Here is a 14,171-nt window from a genome sequence, read left to right on the forward strand (position 1 = left end):
AGAGGAAAGGGAATGCTCTCCCATTGCTCAAAGAGACAGAGAGGAGAGGAAAAGGGAATGCTCTCCCATTGCTCAAAGAGACAGAGAGGAGAGGAAAGGGAATGCTCTCCCATTGCTCAAAGAGACAGAGAGGAGAGTCTTGCATCTTGTCGCTTTACATCCACAATGCTTAGCAAGAGGCTAAACGGTCGTATTATTGACTGAAGCGCCACAGACTGTCTGTGTGTACTCTCTGACACAGGGATATATAATAGCAGCGCTTGCTTCATATATTGGTTCCTCCCAGGTCCCCCCCGCCGGCGGGATAGTGCCTCAGCCCGCCGCCCCGGCGCAGCGAGCACAGCGCCACCGTGCAGCAGCCGCGCAGCAGCGAGCCGATGTGGTACATGGGCTGCCCGGCGCGCACCGGGCCGCGGCACAGCCACGCCACCGTGGGCACCACGGGGACCGCCACGGCCAGCAGGTCCACCAGGAAGTGGCGGCTCCAGTAGCTCCTCTCCACGGGACCGGCGTCTCCGTCTCCTCCGTCTTCCGAGGCCACTCCTCCTCCTCCTCCTCCTCTTCTTCCGACGACGACCGCCTCCTCGTTAGTGTCGTCCTCGTCCTCGTCCACCGATGTGCCCACGCCGCCGGCGGCCATGTCTTCGTGGGAGGCGGATCTCCTCGGCTGGGAGGTGTGAGGCTGCTCCACGCCGGCCGACGATGAACCCGGACTGGTCGCTTTGGACGACTCTGGTGTTTCTGTTCTCGCAGACGCCTGTCGGTGCCTTCCTCCCTCTCTCCCTTCCTCCTTCCTTCCTCCTCCCTCCCTTCCTCCCTCCTCGCTCGGATCCTCCGGCTTAATCTCTGCCTGCCTTTCTTCTTCTTCTTCTGTCGTGCGTTCGCTCGCCTCAAGCTCGCCCTGCTGCCCGCCGCCTGCTGTCGTCTCCCCCTGCGGTTCCCCCGGAGCCGTTTCCTGCTCTCCGTCCTCCTCACTGTCCCCTCCCATGCCTCCCGCGGGCCGGTCCACCTGCTCCTGTTCTCGGTCGGCCGTCTCCGAACAGACGTCCTCCATGTTCTCGGAGATCTCCGACAGCCCCTCCGCCGCGGACCCCGCGTCCGACATGCCTCGTTGCCACTCCACGTCGTCCTTCTCTCGCTCCTCGCTTTCCTGTTTCTCCTCCATCTCCTCCTCCTCCTCCTCGTCCTCCCACTCCTCCTCCCCCTCCTCCTCCTCCCCTCCTCCACCCCCCTTCCTCCCGCCGCGACGCGACGGAGCCTCCATGGAGCCCGACATGGTGGCCGAGCGCGGCATGGAGGCCGAGGCCTGCCGGGGCCTCTTGGAGACGGGGAGGGGCTCCGTGGCGGTGGACCTGACGGTAGCCGTGCAGGTGGAGCCGGTGGTGGTGGTGGTGGTGATGGAGTCCAGCTCCTCCTCCCCCTCGTCGGACAGCCAGGTGGAGGTGGGGCTGCACGCCTGCGAGCGGAAGGTGCGCTGCTCTGCGATGGTGTCCAGGTCCGATGGGGCGGGGACGCTCTCCGTCTGGATGCCCGTCTCCCGCAGGTGGTGCAGGTAGAGGTGGTGGTGGGAGAGGCACGGGTGGCTGGCGCTGCCCGCCACCCCTCCTCCTCCTCCTCCGCCCTGCAGGGGGCAGCAGTGGAACGGGGCCGTGGTGGTGGCGCCCAGCGTCTCGTAGGTGGAGGAGTGGGGCAGAGAGGTGTGGGAGGAGGGGTTGTTGTGACCGCCGGGCCGCGCGGCGTGAGGCAACGTGTGGGAGTAGGTGTGGGAGTGGCTCAGCGAGCCGGGCAGCGAGTGGGGCAGCGTCTGGGCGCCGTAGCCGCGGCTGAGGGGCAGCGTCTGGACGCCGCAGCAGCTGAGCAGGTTGGCCGTCTCCTCGGACAGGAAGGCGGCCTCCAGCAGCAGGTCGGCGCGGCTGGGCACGAAGCCGCCGCCGCCGCCGCCGCCGCCGCAGCACACGAAGCCGCTGTCCTGCGTGGTGCCGCTGTCGCCGCCCGACAGGCCGCCGCCGTGGGGGACGCCGATGTCCGCCAGCGCCTGGTCGCTCAGCTTGGTGTAGGTGGAGCTCCGAGTGAGCGAGCGCGCCGGCGAGCAGTCGCAGGAGCACGACCCCGCCCGCCCGCCGAACGCCGGCCTTGACGGCGTCGCCCCCGACGGGCTCTCCCCCGACACGGAGGCGGGCGCCGAGCCGCCCCCCCGCAGGCGCCCAAAGCCCGGCGGCGGCGGACCGCCAACGCCGCCGGCCTCCCCGAAGCCGTCCTTGGCCAGGCCGGTCTGGGCGTGCAGCTCCATGCTGAGCAGCAGGTTCTCCAGCTTGTGGTTCTGGACGTTGATGTCCTGGAAGTACTTCTGGACGCCCTCGTCGGCGCTCAGCCCGCCCCCCGGCCCCGCCCCCTCGCTCATCAGGCTGCTGCGCACCGTGTCCACGGCGTTCTTCAGCTGCTGGATCTCCCGCCGCGCCTCCTTCAGCGCCAGCTGGGCCTCCACGCGGTGGCACTCCTCCTCCACCCAGTCCTCCTGCATCCGGGTCAGCTGGCCGCGCAGCTCGCCGATCTCCGTGTCCCTGGGAGGGGAGGGGGGGGGGGGACACACGAATAAATAGATTAGATATTGGACAGGTAAGAGGCAAACCACTGTAAAGCAGTCCCCCGTATACCTACCCATTCCTCAAGCCTATTAATAAGTATGGCATGGTCTATTGTGTCGAAAGCGGCACTTAGGGAGGAAGGATAGAGAGAGGTTGAGTGTGTTTCAGTTCATTTTTATCTCCGGATGTCAGACATGTATAAAGTGTAATATTTACAAATATCAACATGCTGCTACTGCCAAAAAATGGCAAGAAACAGTGTAAAAGAAGTGTGAGATCAAATCATGAGTTTATGCCAACATCTATTCTTTACTGACCACGTAAATATTGATAACGGTTTCACCTCTCCGTGTCTAGAGTTTGTATAAATAAACCAGGTCACAATTCCATGTCAATGCCAATGAACATTTTACATCATGCCACCATTTACTCCAGCGATAAATCGCCTCCCTTGCCAGAGATTTCGGACCAAGTGTGTTATTTTGAAGGAGATGAAATTCGACCTGCGTGAACCGGAAGTAGCGATGTCGGAGAGCCTGTAGTTCACCTGTCTTGCAGTCTGTGTGAGGTCAGAGAGACTCTAATTAACCCACCTGTCCTGCAGTGTGTGTGAGGTCAGAGACTCTAATTAACCCACCTGTCTTGCAGTGTGCAGTGTGTGTGAGGTCAGAGAGACTGTAATGACCTCACCTGTCCTACAGTCTGTGTGAGGTCAGAGAGCCTGTGATTAACTCACCTGTCCTGCAGTCTGTGTGACATCAGAGACTGTAATGACCTCACCTGTCCTGCAGTCTGTGTGAGGTCAGAGACACTCTAATTAACCCACCTGTCCTGCAGTCTGTGTGACATCAGAGCCTGTAATGACCTCACCTGTCCTGCAGTCTGTGTGAGGTCAGAGAGCCTGTAATGACCTCACCTGTCCTGCAGTCTGTGTGAGGTCAGAGAGACTGTGATGACCTCACCTGTCCTGCAGTCTGTGTGACATCAGAGACTGTAATGACCTCACCTGTCCTGCAGTCTGTGTGACATCAGAGCCTGTAATGACCTCACCTGTCCTGCAGTCTGTCCACGGTGTCCTTCAGCCGGGCCCTGAGGTGTCGTATGCACACCTCCTTCTGCTGCAGGGGGGTGAGGTACTGCTCTGGGGGCGGGGGCCGGATGCCATGGTTGTCTGTGCACGACGTGTACTTCTGGTGCCGTCTGGAGGACAGACAGACAGACAGACGGACAGACAGACAGACAGACGGACAGACAGACATGTTGTAGGGTTAGGGTTATTCATGGTTTCATTGTGAGCCATTCAGTGGAACGTGAAAACTTTCATGTTCATGTTACTTTCAGCAATGAGATAATATTTTGTCGGTTCTTTTGTCATTTTGAAAGTAGCTCTCAAGTCAAAAAGGTCTGGGCACCCATGTTCAGTAACATCACCAGAAACACAAAGAGCTATAGCCCTGAATGATCATAACAGGTCTGTGTAACTCTGAGAGTGTTCTAATGTTTGTATACACGATCTGACTTAAAGACTTAATTTGACATCCAGTAATTTGATGTGATGGTCAAAATATAGGAACATTATATAATAGTGAGTAAAATCATTAAATCAAACATTTGCCACTGATAAGACCTGGTCTTTGCCATGGACACATTTTTGTCCATGTACGGACATATTGATGACCCCTGTTCACGGCCCACCGGTTCGTTGATCTATATTCTTACCCCTTGGTGGCGCTATAGTCTTACCCCTTGGTGGGACTACATTCTAACCCCTTGGTGGTGCTACATTCTTACCCCTTGGTCGGGCTACATTCGCTGCCCTTGCAGGATCCCGAGTTGCTGCTGCTGCTCAGAGAGGTGTTTCCAGTGGGGTCTCTGCTACCGAGCGCCGCGGCTGCTGAACGCCTGTGTAGCCAAAGTAGGAGGAGCAAAAGATTCATCATGACTGTCTCAGCAAACAAGGAGACATTACATTACATGGCAGTAATACAGTACAGTACAGTACAGTGCAGTAGCATGGACAAAGGGTACAGTCGGTCCGGTCCACTAGCATGCCACCAGAACATAGAAAGACACACGTAGACATAGACAAACAAAGCACAGAGTGGCACTCCGCAGAGAGAGTGTTCAGAATCCAAACGGACACAGTTCTGCCTTTAGGGACACTCTATCAATCTAATATCTATACAAAAGGGAATTCTGAAAGGGGGCCATGCGCTCAGCGAGGATGAAACAAACATCAACACAAGATTATGACGTGAATGCTGTGAAAATAGTGCCGCAGGAAAGAGAAAAATAAAATAAAGATAACTTGCATTTGTTCATATAGCAAAGAAAACTAATAGTTTACATCAATCAAAAATAATGTATCCCATGTCCATCCAGACATCATCCAACAACAAAACACAGTATTAGTCATGGAACATTTAATGGTGGTGAAGTGAAGGTTCACAAGGACTTATGGAGGCTCAAAGGGTCTCAGCATTCAGACCAAACCCTGCATGCTTTTAGGGACTCAACGTCAAACAGGGAGAACAAAATGAGTGATATATATGTGACCAGATTTGACTGAGAGACTGCCATCGCGCATTTTTCAAAATGAGTTAATAGCTGCAGGCAGACTCTTCACATACTAGAGCATGTCTGAAAAAAGTGTCAGAGCTGAAATTGACATAAATATGACTGTAAATATGAAATAAATGCTTAAACATGTAGCTAGGTGTAAATGTTAGAGACTACAGAAGACATGTAAATATTAAGTAAATGCTTAAACATGTAGCTAGGTGTAATGTTAGAGACCACAGAAGACATGTCAATATGAAATAAATGCTTAAACATGTAGCTATAGGTGTAATGTTAGAGACCACAGAAGACATGTCAATATGAAATAAATGCTTAAACATGTAGCTATAGGTGTAAATGTTAGAGACTACAGAAGACATGTAAATATTAAATAAATGCTTAAACATGTAGCTATAGGTGTAATGTTAGAGACCACAGAAGACATGTAAATATGAAATAAATGCTTAAACATGTAGCTATAGGTGTAATGTTAGAGACCACAGAAGTGAACCTTTTCAAGCCTCTTTTCTCAACTCGCTGTTTCTCTGCAAGACATTACTCTATAAGCCATATCTACAAAGCTGGTGGGTCAAACTGAACAACCAATATGTCAATTTGAAGCTATGCTTCCCTGCAATCAAATCCAATGGCAGTCTCTCAGTCACATTTGGTCACATATTATATAAAAGGAATTCTGTGCCGACAGACCGAGAGCGAGAAGGGGTCGAGGGAGAGTGAGACGTCGAGCGACTGATGTGCCTCTCCGGCGACCTGGTGGAGGCGTAGCCTTTAGTCGGAGACTTGTTGGACGACGCGTAGCCTTTAGTCGGAGACTTGTTGGACGACGCGTAGCTTTTAGTCGGAGACTTGGTCGCCGCGTAGCTCTTAGTCGGCCTCATGGAAACCATACAGCCCGTCTCCATGGGAACGTAGTCTAGTTCTATGAACCTGCAGTAGTCAAACCTGGCAACCGGGCAACAAAACAATAACACAGGATGTTACATCACAGGACGTGGCTTGTCTGGCTGCACCAGCTGGCCGACACGGCGTGTGCGTGACGGGGGGGGATACCGGAGAACTCGCCAGTTTACCAAAAAGTCGCCGCAAAGGCGAGAATTCTTCATCAGTGTCTTTGTCGTTATGCTAACGTGCTGTCGTCATCAGTGTAGTATAGTCAAAACTTCACAGATGTTAGAGTTGATTTCCAAAGTGATCCAATTATTTTGTGCGATTAAATGATGGACCCTCTCAGAGTTAAATTAACATTGATTTTACAATATAAATCGGGGTCCCAGAGATAGAAATGCCATTAAATTGGGGGTCCGTAGCCTAATATGCATGTCAAACTGGGGGGTCCAGGTCCTTGAAATTAACCGGGTCGAGAATCACTGCTAGAAGCCATAAAAATCTTCTCTTATGAGGGTCCCTGGCATATCTCTTCAAATGGGGGTCCACGGGGCTAATTAGTGTCAATTCTGGGGGTCCTTCACATGAAAAGGTTTGGGAACCACCTCTGTACATGGTTGGGCTGGGGCCGCTATATATGTGGTCGTTTTCTGGTTCATAAGCTGAAGCTGGCTGTTTTCCAAAAAAATTGGAATATATGATTATTTGTTAAACTCGACCGGCAACATATCTGCTACAACCTGAGTAATAATCTGTATTATTATTACACATATCACCCGTAATCAGACACTATGGCAACATTGATTTGCGATACTGCGATACATTCTGCACTGATTCATGTGAAACAAAATCAATGTAAGCCTTTTACACTGTGTTAATATACAACCACAGTATCGGCTGTACTGTAGCAGTGTAGCCCATATATATTTTATACCAGTGCTTGGCTACACCGTCACTGTCGGGCAGTTTGTTTTACACATTATATTGATCATCCATTAACAAGAATCTGGGTCCAGTTTTCCACCCGACATTATCGACAATATCAATATCTAATGTGTTGTTGTTGTTTTGTCAAAGCGCCCGAGCTGAAAATAAATAAACGTTCTGTCTAGTTCTAGTGGCGTTGCATCGTACGATGCCAGCGGACACCGGAGATCTCGCCAGTTTACTAAGTTCGCCGCAGCGAAGACTCTTCATCCGTGTCTTCGTCGCTATGCTAACATGCTGTCTTCATCAGTGTAGTGTAGTATAGTCTTTACATAACAATGTAAACGTATGTTTTCTCATGCCAATATAAATCCCTTTGAATTGAATTGAATACAGTCAAACCTCACAGACGTTATTGTTCATTAATCCAAAGTGATCAAATTATTCTGTGCAATTAAATGGTCAGCGGATCATTTAATTGCACAGAATAATTTGAGATGATGATACCATACCATACCATACCATCTTTATTTATATAGCACATTTTAAAACAACAACGTTGTACCAAAGTGCTTTACAGTAAAACATTAAAAAACACAACTTCATTTAAAAACCACAAAAACAACCACGAACAACATGCACAGTGTCACATTAAACATCGAAACATCTCATACTGTGCTTGGAAAAGCCAAGGAATAAAGGTAAGTCTTGAGGCGTGACGCATGATGATGATAACAAGGTGAGTATGTGAATACCAATGATAGTTGTGACGGCCCCCTGTGGCCTTTAGTCTACGATGGGGTTCTGCCTGTGTGTGTGTGTGTGTGTGTGTGTGTGTGTGTGTGTGTGTGTGTGTGTGTGTGGCTGTGCCTTTAACAAGTCCATTGCAGTGCTGGATTGGAGGGCGGAGCCAGAGATGATGAGTGGAAGGGGAGACACCTGGCCAGTGTCCTCCCAAAACACTATTTAAGAGACCTTCTCTCACAGCACTTCAGGTCTGCTTTTCTCCACAGGCTGCAGAGGGGCGGCCGGAGGAGAGAAACCTTGTTAATTTGTTTGTTTTGGTTATACACTGACACGACAACGCGTATTCAGGGCGGAGTCACCACCCCCAGGGTAAGTTGTGATTTGCTCTCGTTCACTGCAATGCAATTTACGACATTTTCAAAACAATATTGCGCAGAGTAGCGATTATCAAACGTATTTGCAATGACATAGGTTGAAAGATCTGTTGCCCGTAGACAAGGCACGTTACCTCCGCAGGTTAGATATTATCGGCATAGATGTTTGTCCGTATGTGATTAAGGATTGGAAAAAGTTGCATTGGCAGCCATAGAAACTCTGCCCAGGGTAAATGTCCCGGATGTGACGTTTTGGGGCGTTCCTGTCTTGTTTCGTGTCAGTGTATACGTTTTGGGCAGCATGTTTCCCTGCCAGATTGTCCTCCGGTGTGGTTTCCCCTTTTCCGTTATGGCCTCAGAGTCAGAGCCAGCCATAACATAGTAAAAAACTAAAATGCACTAAATCGCGGCGAGTTGGTAAACTGGCGAGTTCTCCGGATATATACCGTGTCAGCTCACAATGGGAACCATGTGCTTTCCACCATAACATTAAGACCTCAGAGATGACACAATGCTATAGAAACTGTACATAGATATGCTATAAGTATGAATGTAGAAAAGAAATGGGAAAATCATAGGATACAGTTTTATCTAAAATCAGTGAATTAACTCAATAGCACAGCTTACTGTAGTACAATTTCTCATTTATCAATCAGATAGGGAAGGGGTTCTGTGATGGGCAACTTCAACTATCAAGAAATGTTCCTGTGGTGATAAAACATAACCACCAATTATAGGTTTAGAACCATTTTGAGCCTGTATAGGTTCAGGCTATTGTTTTTGCTGCATTTAACACTGTTGTATGACTCAGTAATTTAAATAGTGTGATTGTGTTGCCCAGTCACTGCAGCCTCCGAGGTGTGAGGCAGGGAGTCGGGGACGAAGCAGGGTCAGCGTGGACAGCCAGAAGGGGAGCGGATGTCAGTGAGGTAAGTTTTGGAGCGTTGTGTTTGTAAAAAACAAACAAAACAAAGCAAGACAAAACCACCATAAGCGCTGAAACAAGCAGAGAAAAGCGGAAAGTTGCTAGTTCGTATCCCCGGACCGGCACGTTAAAATTACCACCGCTGAAGTGCCCTTAATGGACAAGGCATTGAACCTCTACCATGAAATGTTCTATGAGCAGGGCCTGGCTGTAAACAAGTTCTTGAGCTTAGTCCAGTTACCCTGGGTAAACATAGTACCTTTAGTCCAGTTACCCTGGGTAAACATAGTACCTTTCCTTTCCTTAGTCCAGTTACCCTGGGTAAACATAGTACCTTTAGTCCAGTTACCCTGGGTAAACATAGTACCTTTCCTTTCCTTAGTCCAGTTACCCTGGGTAAACATAGTACCTTTCCTTTCCTTAGTCCAGTTACCCTGGGTAAACATAGTACCTTTCCTTTCCTTAGTCCAGTTACCCTGGGCAATCATAGTACCTTTCCTTTCCTTAGTCCAGTTACCCTGGGTAAACATAGTACCTTTCCTTTATTTCTTTCTCATTACGACGCCAGGCCCAGTCCCGCCCCCTTTCATGACGACGCCAGGCCCAGTCCCACCCCCTTTCATGACGACGCCAGGCCCAGGTAATAATTCCCAATGCATTTTCCCTCATAGACATTTCAAAACGTTTTTTATTTAAAGACCTTTTAAGCGTCGTACAAAGCCAACTCGAGTCGTGAGTGACAGATCATGACAACAGTGCTGTGGTGTGGTGTTTGGTGAAGCAGGTGGTGACAGCTGGGGGTAATATTCCACACAGGGATGCAGTGTTAAATGCAATGTGAAAGTGGGTGGAAGACAAGTCTACGGTAAAGGTCCTCTGCACACTGGCTGCGTTTTTTCGAATTTTTTGCAGCGTTTCGCCATCGGTTTTCCAAAAACGCGTCCAGTGCATGTGCAACCACCTTAATACTCCTTTAACTAGTGTCTAAAGATGCAGGGCTGTATACTTTTCCATTGAGAGAGAGACACACTTTTCTCACACAGCAGAAAATAACACAAGACACAATTAAGTCTAACTTTCTGCTGTGAATTGCATGTAAAATTCAAAGACCTTAATCTGAATTAGTTTATGTTAGTTTGGTCAGATTGACATTGACCATGTCTCACCAGCAGTTTATTGTGGAGCTAGTTATATACACTTCAACTCGTTCTAGGCGTTCAAATCACTGGTGGAGCTTTACGTAAGTAATTGTGTTCTAAAAAACATCCACAGAACAATCGGGGGCTGCCCTTAAGGTTCGACCTCCCGTTAGTTCGACCGGATTAAGGTTGGTGAGGGATGCGTTGCTCCCGTGCTTGCGGTTATGTTTGGGTTAGAGCTAGAGATATGGGTCAGTAATGGTCGATCTAACGGGAGGTCGAACCAATGACATGTTACTGAACGATCATAGAGGTGCCTCTGCACTGTAGTGCATGTCGCCGATAATCACAAAGCCCAGATGGTGTTACCAAATTGCCCCTGTGAGAGGGAGGATGACTGATTCAAGCAGTCACACCACCTGGCCTGAGTCAAACTAGAACTGGACTGATCGCTGGGCGTGGCTGCGCACCTGTTGTGCATCATGGACTTGATCAAAGGCACAACAGGTTAAATCAGTCATCTCCACAAACACTGTCCGGACAGTGGAGAGATCGCCTCTCCTATGTAATGTGATATTATTGTGTATAATTCCCTGCACATGAAGGAATGATTCTACAAACTTAAGGAAGCTTTAGTCCTTCCTTGCCCTGGGTAGTGACTAGTCTGTCACAGCCCCAACAGAGCCTTCTGTAGTAGCTAGCTAGCTGGCAGGTAGGAGGTGGCTATAGGGAGATGACGGAACCCCTAGCTGTACTTCAAGATGTTTACATTGTGAATTTGTGACACATGCAGGATGTTGTGACTAGTCGCAGTTTTGCCTCTGGCTTGTGGTGAGAACAGCATTTCTGACTGATATTGGGGAGACCAACAGGAACAGCACAGTTCACAAATTTGAGTTAAATAAGTGATGGATGAGTTCCGATTGGTCCCTGTGGATAAGGCAGCATGTCACAACGTATGAGTCCTGGCCTTCCCTCCCATGCAATAAGCATTAAAGGAGAATTTCGGACTAGTAGGCTTTCTTACCTTTGTTTGTATTTCCCCACAAAAGAGGTGTTATTTTGTGCAAAAACTCATCATTGGCTATGTCCCCTAATATAAGCCCTCAATGGGGCGTTGGGTTTTTGTGCTAATTCGCTTATTTCCCTAGAAAATAAAAGTAAAGTGTGCCGCTTGGGATACTATTTACATTATGAAGAGAGGAGGCCCCATTGAGGGCTTATGGTAGGGGAAATGACCAATAATGAGTTTTTGCACAAAATAACACCTGGACCTCTTTGGCGGGGACGTAACAACCACACATAAAGGTAAGAAAGCCTTCTAGCATGGAATTCTCCTTTAAATGTTGCTGCTGTGCGTCTCCATGGTGGGTCTTGCATTAGTTCATGCTGGAGCTACAGCTACGTAACGGTTGCATCATGCTGCTCTCTGGGAGAAGTTGTGTCTCACGCTGGGAGAACGGCCGTGGAGTTTTCCATGGCTGCGGGGGATGCAGCCTGCATCCTCCCCAATGCCCCAGTGGGCACAGGGATAGTCCCGGATGCCGCCGTGGGCACCAGGATGGTCCCAGATGCCCCGGTGGGCACAGGGAGGGTCCCAGATGCCGCGGTGGGCACAGGGATGGGTGCGGAGGAGGAGGACGCCAGCATTTGCTGCAAACGGCGTTCGGGCTGCAACGCCTTGAGAGGGTTGAATCTGAGGAAGGAGATGGAGGGCTGTATTCTGCGTGTCTTAAGTACCAGGTCTTATTCCCTAACTTGAGTAAACTAAAGACCTGGAGTTGTGATCAATGCTCTTTGGCCACTCACGCCTCCAAGTCTTTTGTTTACTCAAGTTAGGTAATAAGACCTGGTACTTAAGACACACAAAATACAGCCCGGAAAGACCACATGCCACCGTGCATGATGGAATCACAGAGGAAATCCTGCAACAGTAGTTTCCCTGTTGTTGTTTTTGTAGATCTATACCTCATGTAATGGCTGTTTAAAGCCCTTTTAAAAACACCTTGAAGTTGATTTGCTTAGATTATTTAGCAAACATGGACTAAGTACTTAGTAAATATGTAAATCAGGGCTGGACTGGCCACCATTAAAAAAAAATAATAATAATTGACATGCAGGCAGGCCAATAGGCGGCAGGCCACCAGGAAAGGTCCGGGGCGTGCTGCCATCCTGCCATCATGATAATGTCACTGTACCTGTTATCAGTGAGTGACAGATAAACCCTCTACAAAAGGGTTGTGTTAGTTAGTTGTCTGTTGGTTTATGTATCATTTATGTTGTTCTGTAAAAGTGGTGGTATTATTTGGGCTTGTTTTTTTGTTTGTGTGTGCCGCGACGGAGCGGGGCGGTAGAGTTTCTGCTATCTGCGCGCTGGTTGTGGTGGGCCGGTCTGGGCCAAATTCATGCGAAAATGCCCGGGCCGAATTTTTGTCCCAGTCCAGCCCTGATGTAAATATGACCCCGTTACATTTGGCTTGCTGACTTGACTTACACTTAAGGAAAGAACTGAGAAACATGTAGCTGGCGGGTTATGAGGGCTGTACAACCTCAATATTATAGGCCAACTAGTACTACTACTACTTATAGGTTACTTTTAATTGAATCTGTGAAGAATAAAGAAGAGGCACTGCCTTATAAAATGCTGATACAATTTCCACTGCAGAGGGAGAGGAAGGGTGGGGTTAGCGAGGGAGAGAGAGATAGAGAGAGAATGAGAGAGAGAGAGAGAGAGAGAGAGAGAATGAGGGAGAAAAGGTCAGAGTAAGATAATTAAGCAATATTACACGAGAGGGTGTGGGTTAACGTGATTATTGCCACGACAGAGATGCGGTCAGGAACGAGACAGACGAAGTCGAGTTCCCACAAGCATCACTGAAGATATACAGAACCTTGCCATATAGAAAAAGGATCTGTTTTAGTAGGAGTTTTGTCCCCTCGGCCATCGCGGCATTAAACAAACTGCCCCGCCGATGATAGGATGGTTCTGTACACAGTGGGGACCTCATGTTTTTGTATCGTCTTGGCGTTATGTGCTCTGTGTTGATTTTGATGTGGGTGTTGAACAGATTGTGAAGACACACATATCCTTCGGGAGAATAAAGATTATTATTACCATTAGCATTTTGGCAGTGCAGAAATATCGCAAAAACTACCTGCGTGAGGCCGACGCAGACCTCCGGTTAGCTGGAGCAGGGGCAGACATGGGGCCAGCAGACAGACGGACGGACAGACAGACGTTTATATGCTCTGACGTCCTGCCTTCCTCCTCCTTCCTCCTCGTCCTCCTCCTCTCTGTCACAGTCTGTGGCTTCAGCTCCTCAACGACAGCCCAGCCTGAGGTCAACAGACACAATAAATTATCAGTCATTCAGTCAGTATATTTATGCGCAAGGTGAACTCCAGTCAAACCCCTCAAACATGAGGGCATATGAGGTATGCGGTCAGCTGTATGGCTGGCTCAGGGAAGAGGACTCCCCTGCCTTGCATAGTCCCGTGGGAGGCAAATCTCAATGATTGGGGCATGATGGGACACAAGCTAAGGCTTGATCACCCTTTAGCTGGCCACCTTTGATGAGGGTGTATATAGTGTTGGAAGGCCGAAACACACCCGCTGATTCAAAGGCACACTACTGAGGAGGTGTCCCAAAATTGACATCATACCCTAGTTGAAATACACCTCCTAATGCCACTCTTAACATCAAGGCAATCTCATGTGAGCCCACACCATCTATTGGCACAATGGACAGTCTTAACATTATGTCCCGTGTTTCATGATTCTGTTTTATGATTCTATGTCAGTTGGTGCTCAAACTTTTTCATAAGAACCCCCGGAATTTTGTGTATTTGGCCTCCGAACCCCATCAGAAAATATGTTGTTTCAGGGACCCCCCCCCCCCCCAGAAGCAAAGATTTTAGTTAAAGAGCGTGCAGTAGATCTGCTATGTTTAATTAGCTACAGTATAACATAATGCTTAAACGAAACGGATTAACAACTATTTGAATTGAC

The 14,171-nt window shown here is 49.1% G+C and overlaps 1 protein-coding gene across 1 annotated transcript; it reads right to left on the bottom strand.

Moving 5' to 3' along the window:
- Positions 1 to 265: 265 nt before the first annotated feature.
- snphb (syntaphilin b) lies at positions 266 to 13,367 on the bottom strand (the record flags this gene model as incomplete). Its single annotated transcript, XM_080764516.1, has 7 exons — positions 266 to 741; positions 826 to 1,177; positions 1,259 to 2,561; positions 3,636 to 3,785; positions 4,377 to 4,487; positions 5,991 to 6,107; positions 13,318 to 13,367. 7 exons carry the CDS (start codon positions 13,365 to 13,367, stop codon positions 266 to 268), a joined length of 2,559 nt encoding a protein of 852 aa, XP_080620642.1.
- Positions 13,368 to 14,171: the final 804 nt, after the last annotated feature.

Source organism: Protomyctophum bolini (assembly GCF_963924005.1).
Source record: "Protomyctophum bolini genome assembly, chromosome: 5".
In the NCBI taxonomy this organism is placed as follows: Eukaryota; Metazoa; Chordata; class Actinopteri; order Myctophiformes; family Myctophidae; genus Protomyctophum; species Protomyctophum bolini.